Source organism: Enoplosus armatus, chromosome 13, assembly GCF_043641665.1.
Source record: "Enoplosus armatus isolate fEnoArm2 chromosome 13, fEnoArm2.hap1, whole genome shotgun sequence".
Taxonomy (NCBI): domain Eukaryota; kingdom Metazoa; phylum Chordata; class Actinopteri; order Centrarchiformes; family Enoplosidae; genus Enoplosus; species Enoplosus armatus.
Window position 1 is genome coordinate 17,416,244 of NC_092192.1, and position 24,812 is coordinate 17,441,055.

At 42.1% G+C, this 24,812-nt stretch overlaps 1 protein-coding gene across 1 annotated transcript in view; it reads left to right on the forward strand.

The window, feature by feature from the left end:
* The window catches only part of LOC139295493 (roundabout homolog 1-like), an 81,530-nt gene that overhangs the window by 44,446 nt on the left and 12,272 nt on the right, over positions 1-24,812 (forward strand). Inside the window, exons 4-17 of the mRNA XM_070917688.1 lie at positions 11,790-11,947; positions 15,603-15,723; positions 16,820-16,958; positions 17,054-17,181; positions 19,184-19,192; positions 19,497-19,621; positions 19,720-19,891; positions 22,118-22,323; positions 22,419-22,500; positions 22,603-22,771; positions 22,881-23,047; positions 23,180-23,301; positions 24,234-24,468; positions 24,673-24,794. Of these exons, the coding sequence (XP_070773789.1) occupies positions 11,790-11,947; positions 15,603-15,723; positions 16,820-16,958; positions 17,054-17,181; positions 19,184-19,192; positions 19,497-19,621; positions 19,720-19,891; positions 22,118-22,323; positions 22,419-22,500; positions 22,603-22,771; positions 22,881-23,047; positions 23,180-23,301; positions 24,234-24,468; positions 24,673-24,794 (1,955 nt within the window). The remainder of the gene's footprint in view (positions 1-11,789; positions 11,948-15,602; positions 15,724-16,819; positions 16,959-17,053; positions 17,182-19,183; positions 19,193-19,496; positions 19,622-19,719; positions 19,892-22,117; positions 22,324-22,418; positions 22,501-22,602; positions 22,772-22,880; positions 23,048-23,179; positions 23,302-24,233; positions 24,469-24,672; positions 24,795-24,812) is intronic.

Sequence of the window (24,812 nt, forward strand, 5' to 3'; positions counted from 1 at the left end):
GAGAAGACCAAAAAGCAGAAATGAGGGGAGGACTGCAGGCCAGCAGTAAGAGAGAAAAAAAAAGAGAGACGGAGATGGTGAGTGGTAGGTGCAGAGATGGGAGATCATAGCAGCTAGAGAGCATCGAGAGCGGTTTGTTGTTATATTTGGAAATCTTGGGATGGTGTTTAGTTTGTCGTCCCAGCAACAGACAGATACACAGGAGAGGATGGAGGATAGACAGCCGGGGCTGTTGACGAGTGAAGAGGAAGTGCAGAGAGGAGGAAGAGCTTTGAGGGGAGCGCGACTCGGAGTTAGCTTCATTTAATCTACTCTGGAGAAAAGAAGGATAGCGCGAGGAAGGGAAAAATGAGCCAGGCTCTCTCTTGTGGCGGGTGTTTATTCAGAGACCTCTTGTTTCCTACCAATTAAAGGGGCTGGGGACTGCTTCAGCACAATCCTCCTGCCTTCCCCCCCTCCCTGCTCAATCTGTCTTCACTCTCGTCTTCCCTTCTTCTGCAGTGTTTGCTCCATCTGTAATTTTTGATCATTTAAACATCTCACAATGCACATTTGCACATGTGTTTTTACCCTCTAAGTTCTCCCATCTGACATTTTCATTTACGTGACATTCAGACACATAACATTTGTTTAAAGAACACTTTCTATATATTTGGTTATCTGTGGAATAATCCTTAATATGTTTAACTTGTTTTAATTGCTTGCATTATCTGCAGCAGTCTGCATTTGTTCTGCTCTTATCTATCCCCTCCTCTGTGCGGCTGCAATGACCCAATTTCCCCAGAGGGATCATTAAAGTTTCATCTTTCACCCCTCATTCATTTCTCTCTCCAGTCATTCCTCCCTGGCGCAGTTCGGTCCAAACCAAACAAGCTTGTCGTTATACGCGATTTCTCTTCCCGTTCCTACTCTAAATCACCCGTCTTTAGCCTCTCCCTGACATGAAGAGGGTATAAGTGCCAAACACTACTGTTTGTAGGCTGTTTTGCAACTTAAAACTTTGAATGTATCTTTGCATATGACCACAGAATGCTTGAAAACTACGGTTATTTCATGCCGTCTGCTCTGGAGTAGTGGTAATGTGGCACTGTGCTTATCACATCTACTTCACTCTGCCTGCACACATCATTACCACTATCAAACACCTGACATGGTACACTAAATGGCTCTATGCTGCATCTCCTCACATATCCATCAGTTGTGGGGCGAATAATATGTAGGATAGCGTCAAATGCAACCTCTATCCACGCCTCGGAGTCATGTGATTCTGCTATCTGTACCTGCACTGTCAGCATCTTTCCCCCGTCACTATAATGTAATTTTCCCTGGTTGAATAAAGGCATTGTTGTTGCTATGTTGTGTATCTCACTGCAGAATGTGTGCCTGTCAATCAGAATAATATGGTTTGGAATATAATGCCGTAGTCTGAGATATTTGTGTGAAAACAGCCCATGATTCTGTCTGGTATCTTTGTCTGATTTATATTATCATTTCTGCTTCTTCTGTCACACTGGATCGCGTTGCATACCTGCCCGTAGCCTCTTTCTCTCCTGGGCCCAGAATTGTCTCTCAGATTGATGACTAGGGGATGGACTAGGGCACCTCAGGGTACATTAGGATGCGGAACATAGCTGTAACTGTGAGTGTGTGCACTGTGTGTGATTTGCGTGCATGTGTGTGTTTGTTGGGACATAACTTTGCCTGTTTTGGCACCCGCCTCGCCATAAAGCAAAAACACTACATTGCAGCGACCGTTAAGCCGTCTCGCTCAGTGTTGCGTTCACTGTAGCTCTTTGTTTCTTTGTGTCTGCATCTCTTCTCCTACCCATGCTTGTACTGTATGTCTTTGTCTCGCTCACTTTTCTCTTTGTTACAATGCATTGCCCTCCCCACCACCAGCTCTTCCTCGTCCTCTTCCTCCTCCTCCTTCCTCCCCATCGCCTCTCTTTGTGACCCGGGTGCACTCCTCCCTTGGAGCATCTCTCCTGGGTTTTGGTCTTTATTATTTCTACCTCTACCCACTTTGTCTTCTTTCTCAAACAAAGGCCAGGTAGGAATTAGGGTAGATACTCATTTAAACAAAGAGAAGCCCACTAAGCTGCAGATTTATGCTCTGTCTGCAGTGTGTAATTGCACGTACCCTGAAGTTTGCCCCTTTTTCCTTTTTGTGTACAGTTCATAGAGGGTGCTTATTTAGAACTCAACCTAGCCCAAGGAGATTTTCCAAACACCATCTCTAAGGTCATTCTGCTTAAACAAATGTTTCTGTGGGCCAGTGTACTAGAATACATTTGTCTCAAGGTCTGTCTGCTTTCCAGTCCTTTTGTTTTATCAAGCCTGCAAAGTCTTTCTCACCAATCCCACTCCTTATTAGTGGAAAAATCTGTGTTTTTTGTCAGTGGAAAAAATTAATTGACACACTCACACACACGCACTTACATACATGCTCCCCACCGCTAACCATATTTTATCTACTCGTTAATGTTCCCAATTACTCTGTCAAACACTGCCAACGTTTTGCAGCGTGGCACGCTTATTGAAATGGTAATGCAACCATCTCAAAGTGAAAGTCTTTCATTCACTGGCTTCTAAGTGGATTTATTCATGACAATTTACTCTTCTCATGCAGGATTACACTAATGAGAGGGTTAAAGGGTGGTGTGTGTGTGTGTGTGTGTGTGTGTGTGTGTGTGTGTGTGTGTGTGTGTGTGTGTGTGTGTGTGTGTGTGTGTGTGTGTGTGTGTGTGTGTGTGTGTGGCTTTGCTCTGCTTTCATGCAAGGGACTCTTGCCCCGGAGAGAAAGGGCCACGTTTCTACTGCCTCCAGCTCTCTCCATTATTCAGAAGAAGAGGACTTGATTTGGTTTTTGTACCATTCTCATGCTCACCGGTGTGCACTTCCTGCTATCTGAAGGAGGATCAGGTGTCTGCTATTGCTGTCACAATTAACAGTGCAGCCAGTTTCTTTTTGTGAGATTTTATCTGATTTGAATCACAAACCAGTTCCCGTCTTGATTGTCTCAATTGAGTGAATAGCTTCACACCTGGAACAGGCCTTAACTGTAATAAAGCGATGCTTGTGTGACACAGGACCAGATTGTAAGCTGTCTCCTTGCAGGAGGTCAGGTCCCTAAGGGGAGGTATTGTTAGTACAGATCTCAGTATGTAGGTCATTGTGCCTTGAGTTCAACATTCCCCAGGTATTGCCTGTGCTCTATTGCCATTTCAACCTGCTACTATCAACACCCTGTCACACGCATCTCTGTGTCCCCGTGACAGTCGCTCATTAGTGTCATCCACCCAGCATCCTCAGTTGTTTGCTCTTTCGCCTCCTATCATCTCTCACACCAGAAGGAATTCCAGTTTTGTTTGAAATAATCAAAGTTTCTCTGTGACTCGAGATTGTGGTCATTTCATAATCACGCTGTTTTATAGCTTGCAGCAGGTGCTCAAAGTAAAAGACATGCTTAATGAGTTCAGGTATACAACATACAGTTAACATTGGTTATATGAATTTATGGCGATGGGTTGGAGCTCATGGTCTACAAAATGTAGGCTACTTTCAAAACAACAGGTGGCAAGAGCAGACACCACCCACACGTACGGTCGTTTTATTTAGACTTCAGAAAGATTCTCTCATGCAAGGCTTGTATCATGACAACACAGAGGGAGCGCTCAGTCCTCCCAAATGTAAGACTGCATAGAAAACACGGAGGTTGGCAACTCAATAGCTTCAGTAAACTTTATCCTGCTAACACGTTTCAGAGTTTACTTCCACATGCACTGTGTGTCCAGAGGAAGGACCAAGCTTCCATCTTGAGTCTGATTTACTTTCTATTCATATATTTTGCTTAATAGAAGCATGATTTAATGAAGAAGTGAAGCCATAGCAAAATTAATTAGAAAAAGCACTTAGCACATTGTATGGTTGTAACAATTGTGTGTTCTCAGTTGATGCTAGGGGAGATAATATTACCCACAAATAATATTTAGAGCAGGTGGCACCCCTGTGGGTTAACTCCCACACTGCAATGACACACCGGTCAGTTAAAAGTAAATATAATAAGTAGTCATAAATATAGTTGAGATAGTACTATACCCCAATTTATTACCTAGCAATCAAATTACTGTAGCAACAACTGGGCTATACCATTATGATTAGGTTAACTTTAGTATTTAGTCAGAGCCAGTTGGTATCAGACATTGTGAATTGTTTAATTGTTATTTGTTCTGAAAAAAAGATTTCTGGTATCCAGAGAGAGGTGGAATGGATTTGTGAGCTTTGTTGAAGTCATCTTTGGCTAAGTTGGATTGAGTGGTTGACTTTTATGGACAAGTCTATTCAAATCTAAGCATGATCTGATCTGATCCCTGCACTGTTTACCGTAAACAGTCATTATCCACATTGGCGTGACACGTCAGCAACACCTTTCAATATAGCAGTACACTTTGGTACCACTGTGGTCTTTGCTATTTTCCTACTTAATTAAAAATTACAGTTTGATATATAGCAGGTGAGTCCGGTGTAATGAAGTATTTGGTCTGAAGGCCAGATCTTTATGTTGTCTGCTCCAGAGTACATGAGCTTAAGTTATGTGTGGGAATACTTTCTATAAAAACATTATGTAGCCCATAAACAAACAAGCATGAGTATGTGTCCATTTCTGTGAACATGTGTAACTACTTGTCGGCCTATATTTCCTCTCAACCTCTCAGCCTTAAGTTGATCAAATTCTCTCATAAAGATGTCTACAGCACTGGTTTTTAAATCTTAAAACCAAACACAATGTAGTGTCTGTACAACTGTATTCACATCTTTCTCCTTTGATGTTGCATACTGTACATTCTGCATGTGCTCCACTGAATACTATCGGTGAGATAACTGATGTAATGTTACTTTATTGTTTTATTGTCATACGGAAAATGATAGAAGACTTTTCAGGCAACAACAGAAACTGTGAGTCAACCTTTTGCACTTTTGTGTGATTGACAATTTTGCTAACCCTGTCAGAGCTGTTTCGCTCAGCTCTTCTGCCACTTCACTAATTCTCCTAATCTGCTTCATGTCCGTCTGACTCCCTGTATCTGCCCTCTCCTTATTCTCAGCAGTGCTTGTCCTCTTTTCTCTTTCCCCTGTCTTCCTTCCTACAGAGGGATAGGATGAGTGGAGGAGATTAAAATGGAGGTTACACAATCCTTTTAGCTGGTTTTAATGTCTGCCCCTCACGAGTGATATGTTCTGCACGTACATCAACAGGATTAGAGTGTCAGAACATCCAAGAACTGATGAACCGGTGCATCCATCCTCGCACACACACTCACACGGCATCATGGTACACATGAAACCCCTGTCAGTGCCTCTTAATAGGTTGTTTGTGTTCGTTGTAGGTGTACCATCATTTTCTGTCAGACTCTCTTTTGACTTTCCTCTCTGTTGTCATTGTATTTTTTAATAGTACAAAACAGCATAACTTAACAGACTTAGTAAAGAGGCCAAAACATCAAAACATGGTTGAAGGTTGGAATTAAGACAAGGAAAACAAGACAGAACAGAAAATAACATCATAGAAAAGCAAAATAATTAGACAATTATCTTATGATTTAAATATGAGTAAAGTAACAGGAGTGGCTGGGGTATATTTTTGTACTGTGAGCATGTGGTGCAGGGTTATTTCTGTCTATATGCTGGTTTGTTTAAAGGTTGAAGAAGAGAGGAAAGGGCTAGTGACAACATTTGTATTGTCATGATAGATAAAGTGAGATAAAAACAATGACAAAAACAAACAGATTCACCAAAATAAAAATAAATAAATATCTAATAATCCAGGTAGCACAGGTAAACTTTGAGTTAACAGCCAATGCCATGGCCTGACAGACCTAGGGCGTAGGTTATTTGAGTCTAAAAGAAAAAGAGAGCAAAAGAAAAGAAAAAGTTAAAGTTTAAAATTTGGCCCAACAAATAATATATAACTGGAAGCTTTATGCCGGTAAGTGAGCCCCTATGTTGAGTTAATTGGCTCGCCAAACATAAGATAGATTTATGGCCCTGCATGCGCAAAAAAATCTGTTTGCCCTGGAACTTTTCTGAGTAATGATTTCTTTGCAGAAAATGAAATTCAAATAGGGGAGCTTGGGGAGGACAGGCAAGGAATTTTTGTTTCCTTTATAAGCAGCGTGCGGCGTCTTCTGGTTGCTAGTGTGTATTCTACAAATCTCGTGTGGCGTAGTTATGAGCCTGAGCTAATGTATGTGTCCTAATTTGTATGTGCAGGACCTCCATTTTTTATTGGATTTGCTTGCTTGGTTTCATATTATGTTATCGGCTTTGGTATGTGCTCGCAAAGGGGTACAGGGCCCACTGGACCTCCTGCGTGAGCGTATGTGTTTGTGCGTGTCTCTTTTTTTCGATCTATCTGACCAGCTAAACAGCGCATGAGCTGCACATATTGGTTTTTCTGAGGAGCAGCTGTTTCTCCTGCAGCTTTCTGTCTCTCCAGACTCCAGCTCTGTAAGTGCAAGGAGGAGAAGAAGAGAAGGAGGAGGTGGTGGAGGCGGAGAAGGGGGGAGATGGTTAGAAGCAGAGAGGTAGGGGGTAGAGAGAGGTCAGGAGATAGATTGTGAGAACAGTCAAGGATTTCATATCTGCTGGGGTTGGATGTTTGCTGTATTTTTAAGGTTAGCTGTGGGTATTTATTATAGTTAGATGTTTTCAAGTCAGTGCCCTGGTATATTTCAGTCAAAGGAGGCTGGTTTGTATTTGAGCCGAAATGAATGTTTTTAAGCACTTGGAAACATTAAGACTTCAGGACAGTGTAATAGATGCCAGTACTTATTTTTACTTATTACTTCTTACTCTTGGAATAATGTGTTTTGGTGCGGTCTCAGTCCAGAGTGCCACGGCACAGAGAAGGAACCATAATTCCAGCTTCTGCCTGTTTTTTTTTCCATTTTAGTATTTACACATCACATGACATGGTCTGATGAAATACAGTCACACTGTACCTACAATATGTAAGGGATAACAAGAGTATGGGTCATTTTTAGAGACAAGGTTTATGCTCGATTTTCGAGGGAGCATTTCTCCACTTACTATTGAACCATTTCGAGAAGGTCAGTGTGTGTGAGATACTTGAATAAGTAACTGATAAAATCATGCATGTATTTATTAATAATGTATAGGGTTCCCGTGGGTTAAGGCTATTATGGCATTCAATGAATAATTTCGTATAATGCTCAAATAGGGTGTCTGTTAAAAGGCATTTTTACTGTTTGAGTCATATATTATGTAAATACAAAACAGTTGCTTATTTAATATTTGGGGTATTTTGGCTGTTTTATCTTTCAGCCATACTTTTATCACTTTAAGCCTCTGGTAACATGTGATGGGCATCAATACTCTATGTTTGACATTTTGTTCCATCTTAGTGTTTTGTTTAAAGGAATAGTTCAACGTTTTGGGAATCGCTAAAGACTTGTCACTGCCGTGGGGTTGCCAGGCAACCAGCAGAGACTCCAAAAAAGTCACTGCTGCTGGCCGAGCCATAGTTCAGCACACAACCGCCCCCCAAAACCACAACTTGTCATTTTTTCGTTTTTTGTCCTGATTAAACAAACATAAGATATGTTGTGTTAATTAGTGAGCTTTAAAGGTGCTGGTAGGTTGATTTCTTCTCCCTTTGGCCAGTTTAGCTGTTTTCTCCTGTTTCAAGTCTTTATGCTACTGTAAGCTAAGCAAAGTGGCTGCTGGATTCATATTTAGTGTACAAATGTATCGATCTTCTCATCACTCATGACAACTCTGAAAATGTCAAACTATTCCTTTACACCTAATGTCAAAGACAAGCCATATAAAACCTGTTCTGACTAAAGAGAATACATTTTGGCAATTGATGACTGAACCTGAATCTACTATTGAAAACTCCTACTTTTATTATACAACTGGCAGCTAATTATGCTTATCAAGCTCAGGCCCTGCTGATTGTAAAAATGTGGTTCCATTCTTAATATTAAATTCCTCCAGCCAGCAGTGACTTACATGTTTCCCTGCTTTAATTTGTGTTCTGCTTTTTATGTTACATGATGAAGGCTCTGATAAATAATAAAACACATCAAACTAATGATGTGGAATTGCCAAAATGTTCTTCTTTCTTCTTCCTAAAGACCTAAAAACTGTCTGCAGCTGATTGCTAATTGTATTCCTCCACTATAATATGAGTTGGAAGCAGAAGCATGCACAGCTGTTCTTAGCTATAGCTGATATTAAACCAGGGCCTTGCAGTAATGTTGTTGTTGTTGTTAACTATGGGACGAGCAAATGATTGCTGTACCAAAACAGTTGTACAGCTGGACCTGCAGTATGTAAAACATTGAACACAAAATGGAGTCACAAGGGGGGGTTAGCTCCGACTGTGGTGACAAAAGGTGCCTCTGGTTGTCTCATGTAGTGATGTAGTGGGATAAGGTTACAGTGTGTGCCCCATCCCGCCCCTGTCTGCGGGGTTAGGTTGTGTTCCTTTTTGGTCCAGTTGGACTCTGCAGAGAGGATTATTGGAGCTCGGCTGCAGTAGGCCTTTCAAGCTCTGGCTCAGGCTCCAGAGGACTAACAAGTCAGACACTGTCAGATCCAGGGTAGTGAGGCCAAGGGCTGATGCTTTGAAGTTGGCTATGAGATTCTCATCTGGAGGGATCAGATCGAGGGAGAAAAGAAGACAGAAAGAGGTGCAAAGCTCCAGCTAAATAGGCGAGCAGGGTTGGCTTCAGAAGCTGCAGAGATGGGTTTCACTGTTAGAAGCCAGGGCCCACATGCTATGAATGGTTTCGAAAACCTGGGGATTCATGCATGTGCAACTCTTGAAATAAACAAGGATGATTTGAGAATAACAAGAGTGAGATGATAGCCTGCAAAGCCTTCAAATACAGATGCAAGAGTGAAAGAGAAGAACGGAAAACAAGATGAAAGTAAAAGTAAAAGGTTTAGTTGATGAAGTTGACAGGGAGTTACAGAAGAAATGTTAATGATTCTGCAATCAAAGCGTGCTGAGAAAAAAAAAATTATTATGTCTGTGTTTTCATAGCAGAGGTAATAAAGAGGGTTTCATTTGTGGTGATTGTCCTCTGCACAATTCTTCAGACGTCCCTGAAATCAGGGCAGTCGTAGCAGGAGGTATATTAATCAGCCTGCAACCTTTAAAAACTTGTATGTATCCAGCAACTGTTTTTCCTCGTTCTACCCGCCTATGGAGCCTGGTTTTGCATCTGGCCACTTCGCCACTGACTTAGGCGATTTAGGATTAGACAGCGGTGTCAGCGACGTCACTCCTGGAGAGTAGCTTGTCAGGATATGTTTACAGATAAGCAGAAATGATATGAATTGTGTGGAGCTTATGGATGACAAGAAAAGGCATTCAAGACTTTTGAGAGACTGGAGACAATAAAACGGTCTCAGCACAGCTTTCGTTCTGAGAATCAGAGTATTTACATTTGTGCATGCTTGCATGGTTTTTACTTGGGCATGCATAATTTCTTATGATAACTTAATAAGCAGATACATTTTCCCTTCTGAGAATATAAACAATTTTTATTCACAAACACATGTTCCAGATTATTTGTGTGCTTACCCGGCACAATAGTATAACATGCAAATACGTGCCAACTTTTCCGTGCTCACGTACACACAAATATATGCCTGTTTATGAGAACATTCTTCACTAACCTTCAGAAGACTCCTCTGCTTTTAACCCGTCTAATCTCTCCTAGCCTTATTTCTTACACTAACTCCACACTATCACTAAAATAAATCTTTAACAAAGGGTTTTGAGGAAACGGTCAAGGCTTTCAAATCCTATGGAGACATTTGGACCTCACGTGATAGTAAAAACAGATGTGTAACCTGATTGCTATTGGAATTATAAGATAGTATCAGTCAATCAATCAACATGCACACGCACACACACACACACACACACACACACACTGTACGCACAACTGTGATGGTCTCACTTTCTTCCTGTCTGAAGTAACCTCAGCCATATTTTTGCGTCCCACGAGGAATGCCTTTTATCATGTGACACGGTGGTGTTGCCGGCAGCGGTGGGGGTGGGGGGTTGGGGGGATATGGGGGGCGTCGTCAGACAGCTGTTTCCCATCAGCATTCAGTCAACTGCAGTCAGCCAGTCGCAGCCCTGCACAGAGGATCAGAGGGGCAGAGCTGCAGAGTGGAGCTCAAAGAAGTGCGGGGGCCAAAATACCTCCAATTAGAAGGTCATCCCAATTTGTTCTCCCATATCCACGGTGCTCATCAGGCGTCTCAGGCCTGCTTGCCCAGTGTTATGTACAAATCCGTAGCCAGAGGTGAACGAGTTGCCGCCATCTGGGAGTGATTATGCCTTTTCCTCATTGTTTCCTGTCTTTTCACCCCAACCCAGCTCGACTGAGTTCTGCTGTTCTCTGTTCTCTCTCTCTATGTTGGCTCTGCTCCCTTGGCCTGTTCAGGTTCTAAGCCCCCCCCCCCCGTAATTTAAGACTGGGAATGCTTAACTGCAGTCACTCATGCACAGGCGTCTACATTAGCATATGTTGTTCACCTCATCAGGAGCAGAAATTCATCCAGTTATATAGAACAGAAGGTTGTTGTTGTCACTCATCCCAATTCCACTTTCTACCTTGCTGTAATCTTGCAAATAATAAACCCATACTACAGTTTAGAGCTCTGACATTATTCCGGTAGATTTTTTCTGATGCAGTTAAGTTTTCAGAATCCCTTGCTGCTCATCAGGAATGTGCTCCTCCTCATGCTGTGTAGAGCTTGAGGCTGTGCAGTCGGTCTCTGGTGTAGACAGGAAGGAGCTGCCTGTGGCCACCAGAAATCACACTCTTCTGTTGGGCTTCTTGGAGTGGATGCAAGTTTGCTTTGTCTCCAGTTCAGCTTCTGGCTGGTGAGCTCTTTTTTTCTGTGCGCAGGCTACTCGTTGTGGAAAGATGATAAATTGCTGTGGTAGGTTTCCGCTGTCTGCTAGTGGAGCCGTCTGGATTTCACCTTTCCGCAGTGCTCTGTAGCAGCGTGTCTTCTTCAGCCATTTAGACAACCAGCTTTCTCAGCAGCTTGTCTCAATAGACCTTATCCCCTATTTGAGTAAGGGAGTAACCCCATGAGGGATCCGGGCAGGTTATATTACAGCGCTGATTTACATAAATTATGTATCATATATAGATATAATACATATATGAACAACTCATCACAATGAAGGTATTTTGGGTAAGAGTTGTTGTGTTGCTCTTAAAAAGATGTGATGAACAGAGCTAGTAAACAAACCTTCATTATACTGCCTTCAAATGGAACTCATAAGGTCGTATTGTCGACATGGGATGTCAAGTACGCAATATGCTGCTGTTGAAGTACTTTAAGTCTTGAGAACACTGTTGCTACGTGACTGACACTAAAACTGATAGTGGCATTCAGCCCCTTACAAAAGTGGCAATAATATAATTTCATTGCCATACTAGGAACAAGAAAAGGGTAGACAATAGAAAATTTAAATGATTGATAAAAAAAATAAAAAAAGCTATTTTGCCGGGCTCTGACATTTAAAAAAAAAAACATCAGCACACAGTATGCCACAAATTCCCACTTGAAAGCTGTGAAGGCCAGTCACTGAAATGGACTTCTCGTTGACACAGTGAATACAACCCCACTTGAAGGCACCAGCAACAAGGACATGTTGTGATTTATCATTGTCAAACATTATTCAATTCCATTCCATTGACTGTCTCGCTTTACTGTGTGTTTTCCAGTTTTACGCGATGACTTCAGACAGAACCCAGTGGACGTTATGGTCGCAGTGGGCGAGCCCGCAGTGCTGGAGTGCCAACCACCCCGTGGGCACCCTGAACCCACGATCTCCTGGAGGAAAGATGGTGCCAACTTAGACAACAAAGATGAACGCATCACAGTAAGGGACGCCACTTTGACCTTAAACATTACACATCATTCTGGCCTTTAAGGAATAGTTCACACAAAGATTTAAATTTTGTCTAACACTGAGACAAAACACTGAGCACCAGTTGGTACATCCACACGAGAGAAAACATGTGCTGTGGCATCTCTTACTGTGAGATACTATTGATCACATGGCTTCACAACACTTAGATTGTGCTGCACAAGCTGTTTGGTGTAAATCTTTGGTATTTAGTTGCCCTTTTCAGGAACTCTAAAGAACCAATTACCTCTCACCTCAGTAATTCTGAAGTATGGAAAAGCGAGCTTGTTAAGTTGAGATAACAAAATAATTTCCTTGTGTCATGTGAACAATAAAGGATAACATCCTCTTTACTCATGTCCTCTCTGAAAAGAGGCTTTATTTGGCACAGAAAAATGCTAACCATAAAAATAAAAAGAATCTGAAAAAAGGAGGATGTGATTCTTTTTAAATCGCCTTATGGAACAAAATACACAATAACAGAGAGTGGCATCATACAGTATGAGCTACAGCATGCTATTAATCTGATATATTAAGTTGTCATGTGGTATACAGTATACAGCAGTGATGTTCTTTTCATGTTTTTCATACACACTGAACTGATTTCAGACCCAGAAGCGGGATTGGTCAGGCCAGCAAGAACAGGCTTCTCACTCTTTTAACTCAAGAATAGAACCAGAACTCAGATGATTTTCTGTGTGTGTGTGTGTGTTGATTTGTTTATTTGAATGTCTGTGCATGCCCCCAGAGACACACAGGAGCAGATTCAAAGCCCGTGTTAGTGTGGAGTGACAGGTAGAGTCTCTCTGGGGGTCTGTGATGGACAGAGCAGCTCTGATTTAAGGGGAGGCATGGATCAGAGCCGGGGGGAGGGGGCTCCTCTGAGGGATACACAAAGGCTGCTTTTTGCTTTGTACTTCCTGCGTGTCTGTCTTTGTCCTGCCTAATCATCTTTTCTGTATGGAAATACGTCTTTGCCATGAGAGTTCACTCAAAGACATCACTTACTGTACAAAGACCAAAGGAGTCCTCCACAAGCGATTCATGGCTACTTTCCATCCTTTTGAGTTTTCCCTTGTGGCCTGGACCATCATTTATTAATACTGATTTGTGGATAAAGTTGTGAGTTAATTCTTAATAACATTTTTAGAAGACTCTCACACACAGGAAACATGTGATTTATGGATTTTAATTAAAAAAAAGTAGCGTGCCTTTAGACGGAAAACTACATGTAAGTCACATTATAAGCAGCTTCAGTGCCTGTAGGGCATCTGAGGCTATGTGAAGAAGAAAGAGGACACATTGAAGCAGAGCAGAAACGAAAGCTGAGGTTTCAGTGTCCGAGATGGAGGATAGACAAAACCACATTTGGATTTCGTAGCGATGGAATTGCTGCTAAAAACGAGGAGCGGTCAGTCCAGGAAATAAAAAAGCTCTTGGTCTGCTCTTTAATCAGCTGCTAAAGTTACTAGTGCAGCAGTATTTACAGCAAACAGCAAAACGTTGCAGAGCAGAAGTATAGCATTAGTCAATGGCACTGGTCAGAGCAAGATCATCTTTGCAGTCCTGGAGGAATACTTTACTGGCATCATTACACTGCCACAACATTTGATATTGGTTCCTCAAGAGACTGTTATTACACAGACTCAGCAGTCCAAGTGCCCACGGATGCGCAATGAATCTAAGACACAAATCTCTTTATCCCGGGTTCAACTGGGTGACCTCGATCACCTGATTTTAATATGGTTCTGCATTTAATGAAAATATTAGTGCTTACTCTATGGAATGTAAAACTACAGTGTGGGAAAGATTATGAGCCAATAATAGATCTATCCACTGACATTCAAGTAATTGGAAAAAAAAAATCCTATATGTCATAGGTTCCCCTATTTCATATGCGCCGCTATATCAATTAAATTTTATTTTTGTTTTAATTTCATGCAAATATCTTATCATATCTCATGTGGAAATAAGCCACGCAAAAACTGAACTATATTGAAAAAAGAAGCTAAATTCACATATTTGTATTTTAATATGTATTTCTTCTGGTCCTATAAAATACTGTTACTGTCTGACAAAACATGCAGTCTTACTTGCTAGGATTCCAACAGTGATGTCAGATGTCCTCCATGGCTCATTCATGGCACTCCCTGTTACTGTATGCCATTGTGCATTTATGCTTTTAGTCATATTCAAACAATCCCAACCGAATCCCCTGAATACTGACAGGAATGCCTGAATCTGCAATACCAGTTCCCAAATTCCCCCACTTGCTCCTTGTTATTACTAGTTGTTGGCATTGTGTATGAAAAGCACATACAGCCACGAGTCACATCTAAATCTTCCTCTTAAAACCCCATCATGTGCATCAGATTGGGAATGTCAGCCATAGTTAGGCCGCTCGTAGTTGTTTATCTGGTATACACTATGAGCTGTTTGTGGTGGAAGGGTTAGCGTGGAGGAGGCTGACTTATGAATGAAAGGCTATTGGTTTCATCCCTGCAGCAGCAATTTAATGATGTGTCCTGTACGCTGGTGAGTGGAGAGTGCTCACCAAGCCAGGTGCTGTCTGGCATGACACCGAATCCCCCCCGTCTGCTTCATGGACACAGCACTGTAGGCAGCCTTGACCTCTGACCTCTGTTAAGAAATAACAGAGCTGTGCTATTAAAGGCTGTGTGTGTCTCTAGCAGACATATATGAATAGATTCCATTGCTTAGTGTGAGTAGAGAAAAAAAAAAAATCTTAAATCATAATAACAGGGCTGAAAGTTTAATTGAAATTGATGCCTGGGAGGAGGTTTTAGCTGTCTGGGTGTAGGGGATGGCCTTGTGTTTGTGTTTTGAGGTCTTCAAATCATTCCCGCTATAATATCACTTCTGCTCACTGCTGCTCTGATATCACCTCTAACCCTGGGCAGCTGCAGACTATCAGTGCAGTAGCTCACATTCAAAGCAACCATAAAGACAGCTACCATGGTCTGTGGGGGCGTATGGTGGAGAGGATATGAAAAGAGTGAAAACAGTATGAAGTGCATATATCTTCCACCTCTTTGTTGTGTGTGTGTGTGTGTGTGTGTGTGTGTGTGTGTGTGTGTGTGTGTGTGTGTGTGTGTGCAGATATCAGTGTAGAGAAGGTAAAAAAGTTTGGGAAAGGCAAAGTAGGCTTACTGAACATCTGAGGCAGATCCCTACAAAGAGGCGGTGTCTTTGTTCCCAGGGTTCTGTACTAACGTAGCACCAGATATGAATTATGTAATTTCATAATGGGTGACCTTCTGTGCAGCTTGAAAGGCAGCGCAAATCCCATTCCTTAGATAAAGAGATGCATACAGATGCACACAAGCATACACAACTCTGTTTGCTGTTATGCCACCAAGTGCATAAAAATGTATATTTTCAAATGGAAGATAGACAAAGATGTGATTATATGTGGGTGGCATCAGGCATTAAAGTAAACATGTCTACAGAGGAAACTGTAGCTGTGGCACATTTTGTCACAATATTATGATATGCATTATGAAGGTGCCCCGCTCACTCTGTAACTCCCAAACACAGTGCACATAAGGATGGCGAGGTCTTGTGCGAAAACAGCTGTGCATATGTTTTTTTGTGTGCTTTGTTTTAGATTCGCAGTGGCAAGCTGATGATCACCAACACCAGGAAGAGCGATGCAGGGAAATACATCTGCGTCGGAACTAACATGGTGGGAGAGAGGGAGAGCGAGATCGCTGAACTCACGGTGCTAGGTAAAATTTGTGGCTTCGTGATTGCATTTCACAACGTTGCAGTGCTTCACTTAGTCTGAGGACCCTCTCAGTTCGCAGTGGTTTAGTTTACCAGTCCGCTATGCGAGGTCACCGGGGTATAATAACCCATTAATTACGTTGATTATGCAGCACTACCATCCAGTCTGCCAGCTTTGGAGAGGTTTCCCACCACAACACATGCTCAACATCTAACGCTGCAACATCCAACGCTACAACCCCTCAAAGCTTTCAGCACAAGAGCTCCCCATGCTACCTCCTACACCCCCTATCCCAAGCGCCTGTTTGCTCTATTCTCCATCCCCCACTTATTTCCCTAACATTTCCCATCAGAATAGAGCTCTTATCGGTATCACATGGTTAGATGACCTTGGTTGAGGTTGGGAGTATACAGTTTAGTGCCTGATAGAGCCATCCAAGGCTATGAGAATAATCCTGTTGAATGCAGAAACAGGTCAAAATATGTTGTTCTACAGGTTGTGCATAATAAGAGACTGACTGAATATTAACATTTTCCAAACTCTATGTATATGTTGTTGGTTGTTTTCATAAGAAACGATTTTGTAGAAAAAAATCTTCAAGCAATTGGTTGAAATCATGGAAGCAGAAAGTATTGGTAGTTGCTGTTGATCAAATGTAAAAAGTGAAAAGTTTCTGTCAAAGTGAAATATTACGTTTTATTATGAGCTAAAAAAACGAGATAGCTTAGTGCTAGTTACATATACATTTTCAATGTTTTCTGTGCCTCACCAGATAGTCAACTGTCTGAATTTCAAAGTAAATGTTATGATTTTGCTATAATTTCTTGCACAAGTTCCTGGGGTGCATGTTATCATAAAACTGTATGCAGACTGAAATGAAACCCTAAATAAAAAGACAACATACAATTCATTATTACACACTTACTACACAAACAGGTTGAAACATTTACAACAATTTAAGAGATGTTTTCTCATGAATGGACAAATAAATGATGTAAGCTATACAAGGATAACATAAGTGTAGGGATATAGACGAAGAGGATTACAGTGATGATTATATCGATATCTGTGCTTGTTGCTGTTGTGCTGCCCTCCAGAGCGCCCGACCTTTCTGAAGCGGCCCAGCAGTGTGGTGGTGTTAGCAGACGAGAGCGTGGAGTTCCACTGTGTGGTTCAAGGAGACCCTGTTCCCACTGTCCGCTGGAGGAAAGATGATTCTGACCTGCCTAAGGGCAGGTAATGCACAAAGGCCCTCTGTACACATTAATTTACCATGCAGACACAGCGTGTCTGCTTTTTCTTTCATCTCTTGCTTGTGTGTGTCCGTACAGATTTGAAATCCTAGAGGATCATACCTTGATTGTTCGCCAAGTGACCTCTTCAGATGAGGGCTCCTATACATGTGTGGTTGAGAACATGGTTGGAAAGTCTGAAGCATCCGCCACGCTCAATGTACACGGTCAGTACAAGCCAACCCTCACATGTAATGTCCTCTAACCGCAGCACCACCTTCTCTTCTGTATACACTTCACACACTTTTTTCAGAGCCTCAGATTTTGTTAGCATTTGCAAGACAGCTGCTTCTAGCCTAACCGGAGAACTAATTCTGTCTCGTAGTGTCACAAATTAGCAGGCAGTGACTTTTACCTTGCCTTTTATCCAGACACAGTTTTCATTATTGTGCCTCAGGCTGCTGTTACTCTCAAGACAGTTCAGACAGGCAGAATTATCTCCCTGGTTTTAGCATGTTTTTTTCCTTTTCGCTTCCTAGCTTGAGGTCATATAGTGTCTGCAGCAGTCTCCAGTTCTAAAAAAACAAGCAGTATAGGGCATTGCAGCAGTTTGTTTACCGTACGTTTCATAGTAATATCCTGTATAAACTGAGAAGAGCATGCAAAGTAAATGTTTACATGACCACAGAAAATGGATTCATTTGGTCTGAGTTGTCCTGCCACAATGACACCCTTTAGTCCTTAAATCAATGAGCAGTGAGACACCTCTCATAGCACACACATATATATGTATACACATAAACACACAACACACATGGCAGTGGCACAGTGGGTGACACAGACTGCAAGGACAGTAGGACTTAATTAAAGATAAGGCAGGGCTGGTTGCATGCTGGGAAATGACATGGTTCCAATTACATCGTCTTCCTCTCCCTCCAAAAACCTGAGAAAACGAGCATCAAGGGGGACCATAGCTAATTTGGACAGTGAATGGAGAAGGGCAGGAGTAACTGGCAGATGAGTAGAAGTTGTATTACGGGAGGGGACAGACAGGCTCAATCATAGCTATAGTCTTAACCACAGAATCATTTTTACTGACCTAGAACATTTGGTTGATATTAAACAGTTGCCATGTGAAACAGATGTAGCAGGCCAAGGAGCTTACTCATTGTAATTACTCTTCAGCATTGCACTCATTAAAATGATCTGTAGTTTTTCAGACATTAACTTTGGGAGAAGCTATTTTATTATTAAATAAGGGTTGCCTTTAGACTAATCTTTTCAGACCGGGTGCTTAAACCCAGCTTTTTCCCGCAAAATCATTGTGCTTTACGTTTTTTTAAAGACATTCTTTGAACACAAACATTTTGAACAATAACCACAGTTGTCCTCTCACAGTAGTTCCAAAACCAGCTGGCTAGCTAGCCATTCATTTCCCTATAAATCTAGTTTACGCAGGTCAAGATGTGCAGTAGTTCCCATCTCAAAATACGTTGTTTAATAGAGCACGTCCCCCTTCTAGCTCCTAACCAAGACACAATGCTCCTTCCTCACAGGTGTTATGTCCCCATTAGGGGCTTGTATCTTTGTCCAAATAAGCCTCAAGGCTGGCTGGCTCTGTAACTTAAAACCAGCAATTACATATCCTTTTCACACCACACAGTCAACAAGTCTGCTGGGTCTAATATGGGCTAAACAGCATGCCTTGTCCTTTAACATCTGGGCTTGTTTTTTTTTTGGTTTTTTTTGTTGTTTTTTTTTGGGGGGGGGGGGGGGGGGGGTGCATTAGAGTTTTGGGCATCTGAAGAAATGTTCATTCCAAAAGCTTAATATCCTTCCATGTTCATCATTTTCAAACTATACATAAAAATGTATGAGCATATACTGTATGTAAGAGTTTGTCATCAGAAAGAATCCTGCAATCAGTGTGTAGAAGTAAAATGAATATTGTCATAAACAGCAGGTCAGGGAAGACATATTATACAAAGAAAAGGACATTTATCATATAGAATGAAAATATCATGAACCAAACACCAATAAATAACGTACTTGTAGATACACTTTAGCTTGCACCCCTGACTGTCTATTGTTCTTTCATACCAATTCCATTGTGCTCATTCATTCAAGCATGTGCCAATACTGTTGAGTGCATCATTGCAGTTCCGTATCCCTGTACTCGCCATCATTACTCATTACACTGCTCTTTTTCTGTGTCTTTTTCCCCTGTAGTCAATACTGGTAAGTTGTCATCCATCCCTCATCCACCATCAGACAGCAACAGGAAATCATGAGCCCCTGTCATTGTCCTATCTGCACTGTAATTCCATCCACCAATACAGTATGTAATTCATGTTATGTGTGGGTAAATGAATGAAAATGTGCTGTTTTTTCATTAAAAAAAGGTAAATAATGACTGTTTCTTGCCACATATGCACTTAGCCTTTATTTCTTGATCTTTTTATGCTTACTGAGATGTTGTAAAACTGGGGATGATGAAAATGTATCAGGCTGCCAGGTAATTAAGGCCTCTCTTCCTCTGCAGTGCCCCCAGCATTTGCCATACGCCCCATGAACCAGGTGGTGGCAGTGGGCAGGACAGTCACCTTCCAGTGTGAGGCCACTGGCAACCCACAGCCCGCTATCTTCTGGCAGAGGGAGGGCAGTGAGGTGAGACTGACCCTCAGTCTGTCACCACACTAAATCACTACTCAGTGCAAATAAACCCAATGAATGAATGAACCCTGTGATCTCTGTCTCCCCTCCAGAGTCTCCTGTTCTCGTACCAGCCACCACAGCCCTTTAGCCGTGTGTCTGTCTCCCAGATGGGCAGTTTGACCATTACCGATGTTCAACGCTCGGATGGCGGCTTCTACAGCTGCCAGGCTCTCAACATCGCTGGCAGTGTTATTACCAAAGCGTTGCTGGAGGTCACAGACGGTGAGTACAGGGAAGGAGTGATGGAGGGCAGATGCGGGGGCTTTTATTCAGCACATTTCTAGGTAGCATTTTGTCTTTTGGGTAAACAGACTACTTTGCTGCTGTAGTTTCCCTTTGTTGAGCAGCTGTATTAGGCTACAAACTGCCTTTTCTTGCAGACTATTGAGAGCTACCTCCCTTGTAGGTGTGGTATAGGTGTAGTCGCCTTGGTTACTAACTGTCAGGGGAGGGATTTCAGGAGATGTTGTTCTCATGTGGAGCTCAAAAAACTTTGTCTCCATGGTGATTGTGTTTAAAGAGTGCCTGGCCTTATCTCTCTTGCCTTAAACACATAATTTCCTAACTTGCAACTGTACAGTATGTCATCTAAATAAAGAGGGCTAGGGGAAATAGAATAATCATTATGCATTGTAACTCTAGTCTTTATTAATACAACACAGTCTGTGTTCTATTTAGCTATACATGTTTTTGAATTAAGACTGCAGGGTTGACATATGATGAGTTTATAGGCACTTTTGTATGGATGTCATCCAAATTCTAGGTGATGAAATAACTGTGTTAATTGTTTTAAAAAAGCAATTTAAATGTGCTTGGAGGCCCACACCAGTAATTACACACTACCAGCAAAGTCTACAAGCTCCCAATTAAATGACCTGTGTGATCATGAATGCATGTATCTGGGTAACTTTGTACCGTGCACATGTATTAAGTTAATGAAGATGATTGCTTCAGGCTTAAACAGACAGTTACTGCGTCTACACGTTGAGTCGTTCAGTGTAGCCCTATTAGGTCTAAAGGATAATCTGCTGCTCATATTGGTAATGCGCTCTGCAGCCACCTTCGTAGTGAAATGAGAGGCATCCACTCAGTGAAAAATCTGTTACAGGTAATGGAAATAAAAAAGATGGGGTCATGTTTTATGTAATTTTTTCAGTGGTCTACAGCACTGCAATCTCGCCTGTACCTGTGTCTCCCTACTCTCCCCTCCCCCAAATTCTCTTTATCCCACCACACTTCTCTCATCTCCATTTGGAGTGGTGCATTTGTATGGAAATAACTGCTCTGCATTACCTCGGGCAGTTTTCAAGGCGTGTTTCCATCACCTTTTTCTTTGGGGGGGGTATTTTTATTTATTTATTTATTTATCTAGCGCCTCTGCCCCCCATCCATGGGGTTTTAAAAATGTAAGAGAGAGAAATGAGAGAGAGCTCTGTTATCTAAGTGGGATTGTTATTAGTTGGGCTTTGCCGCTGTGATTGGAGCCGGCTCCAGCAGTACCTACTGCCGAATGAACGATTAGTTGCTCTCCGCTGGAGGGGAAAAGTTGATTTCTTTTTCCTCCACTGCCTGCACAGCCACCTAAACCTATTGTTCTCTCTTTACCAATTTTCCTCTCTCAATATCTTTTCACATCTTATCTGTCTTTCATTTTTTGGCAGCATTTCATTTTCATTTTCTTTACTTTCATCTTTCTTACTTTTATTTCTCCCTCGTCGTAACTTTGATCTTTCGCGAACATCTATTCCCAATTTCCAAGTCCTTAATATACTGTTGACAGTGGGCATTTTGCCTCTGTTCAATAGTGGAGATACAGACCGGAGAATGCAGGAAGAGAGAGGGGGAGGGCTACGCCACCAGATGCCCCTACTGTTACCTTTTGTACCAACAGGAAATGATCCTTTGATGGACTCCAATTGAGAAACCCTGTTTCCCCTATAGTAGGCATACATAGCACATGAGCACGACACTGAGACTGAGATCTTTCCGTAACCTCAGCAAGCTTAACCTTACTTTACCGGTACCATACTAATAATGACCACAATGTTTCTCCAGCCTCAAACTGTTGCTTTTAGTTGTCTAAACATGACCACAAAACCTTAAACCTGTTGGAATGGCTTTTGTAGTATCCTCAACATGAGTAATTTATTTTTGTGCAGCAAACATCTTGTCATTCATAAATTTCATTCAATTTTAAAACTTTACAAATAGCTAACAAAAATGTTTTTGCCTTACATTTAATTTTGTCTTGTTTTGTTGGCTTTGCCGTTTGCAGCATTTTTCATTATACTTTATTTTGTAATATTTCCTGTTTGTCCCCTGCTTGAAACATGAGATAGTCTACACGCGCGTTATAAGTATGTAGTATACAGTATGAAATAAGACCACCGGGCAAGTGTTAACATTATCAGTCTTTCACTTCCCTACTTTTTTCTTTTTTGTTATTAGCTGCGTCAGACCAACCTCCTCCTGTGATTAGACAGGGTCCACTCAATCAGACCGTGCCTGTGGACAGCACAGTGGTCCTGGGTTGCCAAACGGCTGGCTCCCCACCTCCTACAGTCCACTGGAAGAAAGATGGTGCGGTGGTGTCTCCAGTGGACTCCCGTATGTCCATAGCGGACACAGGATCACTGGAGATTCGCTACGCTAAGGTAGGGGATGAAGTAATACAGCAGTTAGCAGTTCCAGCCACTGCACTGAGCCAAGCCAACCCACTAATATCTACCACTCTACCTCCTCTCCTCAGCTGGGAGATACAGGCTTCTACACTTGTGTAGCTTCTAGCCCCAATGGAGAGGCTTCCTGGACAGCATACTTACAGGTGGAGGGTAGGTTACACAAAACTGAGACGTAGTCATTAACGTTGTTAATACATGCTGAAGAGTCCCGTAGTAGTGTACTTTAATGAATTTGTTGGTATCTGTTGGCAGAGTTTGGAGTTGTTGTTCAGTCCAGTCACCCTGTAGACCCTAACCTGATTCCCAGTGCTCCATCTAAACCTGAGTTGAGTGACGTCAGCCGTACTTCTGTCACCCTGTCCTGGAAATCCAACCCCAATGCTGGTGCAACACCTACATCTTACCTAATTGAGGCATTCAGGTCAGACTTATGTAGCATGTTTTAACTACCTACTGCACATTACATCTATCCAGCTTGCTGAAACTTTCCTTCTATTTGTGTGTTATTGTTTCGACACCTCTCTCTGCAGTTATACGTTAGGCAGCAGATGGGTGACCCTTGCTGACCATATAAAGACACAGACCTTTGTCCTGAGGAGCCTGAAGCCTGCAACTGTCTACCTCTTTATGGTCAGAGCGGTCAATGCTTATGGCCTCAGCGACCCCAGTCCAATCTCTGACTCTGTCAGAACACAGGGTCAGTGTGGGCTATTTCATTCTTACTTCACATTGAACAAATAGAATTTAAACTGCAGAGAAGCTGCTGGGTTATTTCAGTGCAAATGAATGCCTCCTTGTTGCCTTCTTTCCTTCCTTTTTGCACCAACAGACAGCACTTCCACCATGCAGGGCGTGGATCACCGTCACATCCAGAGGGAGCTGGGAGATGTGGTTATCCACCTGCACACACCAAGTGTCCTTTCATCTTCTGCTGTCAGGGTGCAGTGGATGGTAAGGGAACCATGTTGACATGTTTTGCTACATGTGCTCTGTTACAGAGTGGGTAAATGTGGGAAAAGGTCAAATGTGCATTTTTACCAGTAAATGTAAACAACACATATTGTACATCCACAAATGATATAGGGGTTATGAATGATAAAAAAAGAACACCAAGACTGTGCTGTCAGAGTTTTCACCAGATATTATACTATAGCTTCTGATATGTTTTCCCTTATTCTGACAAGCAACATGAAGAGGTGAGCTCAACAGAAATATAGTGAAACATGGAGAGCTAAATAATTCAGAAGGCTAAAACTGTCTTGTGTGATTAGTAAGCACTGAACAGATTCAGTTTATCCTCAAATTACATGTGGTTTTCTCTCTAAACATTTATTAGGAGAGAATAAATCAACTGCACAGAGAAGTGAATTTATCTTTGGTGTGGTACATTGTGTTTTGTTCCAAGCACATAGAAATTAATTTGCAGAATTTTTCTGTGTGGATATGTGTGTGTTTGGATAGGTGTATGCCTCCACCTATATCTTTTAAGGCATCCTTTGTCATAATTGGTGTGTGGTTGAAATGGAAAGTGCTTAGTCCCCTCCTGGCTTGATTTTCACCAGAGCCGTGCTGAGGGGAAACTATTAATGATAGTCATATTGTGGTTCGCAGTGAGAATTCACAGATATGAGGACATGTTAATCTGTATCACCCTAAAGGCAAAGGGAATTAACTGAGTTTTAACAGATTCCTCTTGCAGGAGGAACTCTCACACAAGACAAGGCTCTAACCTCCTAGATGTTGTTTTAACTCACATGCAAATAATATTTTGAATCACAGACATTACTTGCATTACAGCAATGCAAACATTTCTTTGATTCAAACCCAGATGTTTAGTTGCTGTACCATTTACGCGGCATGTTTTATTCCTGCGTCTCCACTAGGTCGAGCAGCAGTCCCCGTACATCCAGGGCTACAAGGTGCTTTACAGGGCGTCTGCTGAGCATGGCCAGCCAGAGGGGCAGTGGAGTGTCCTGGATGTGCGCGCCCCACAGGAGTACGGGGTGGTGATCAGTCAGCTGAAGAGAGGGTCCATCTACGAGTTCAAAGTGCGCCCCTTCTTTGATGAGTTCCAGGGAGCTGACAGTGAAGTGAAGGTGGTCAGGACTTTGGAAGAAGGTGACTGTCTAATAACTTTTGATCTACAGTATTAAATGTACCTATAAATAGCTGAGAGGCATTGAATAACATTGGATACAAGAGCCAGGTATTGCTATAGGTGTGCGAAGCTGTTAGACATGCAGACCATACCAATGATGCATGCAGCACCAGATGAGATTGTGTTTATGTCTGCTTGGGTAACTGTGTGCTCTATTGTCTTAGCCCCGAGTAGAGCACCCCAGGGCGTTACAGTGACAAAAAGTGATGCCAATGGGACTGCCATCCTCGTTGCTTGGAAACCGCCTCCAGAACGGGAGGATGCTGGAGTCATTCAGGAGTACAAGGTAAGAAAAGAAGGCTCC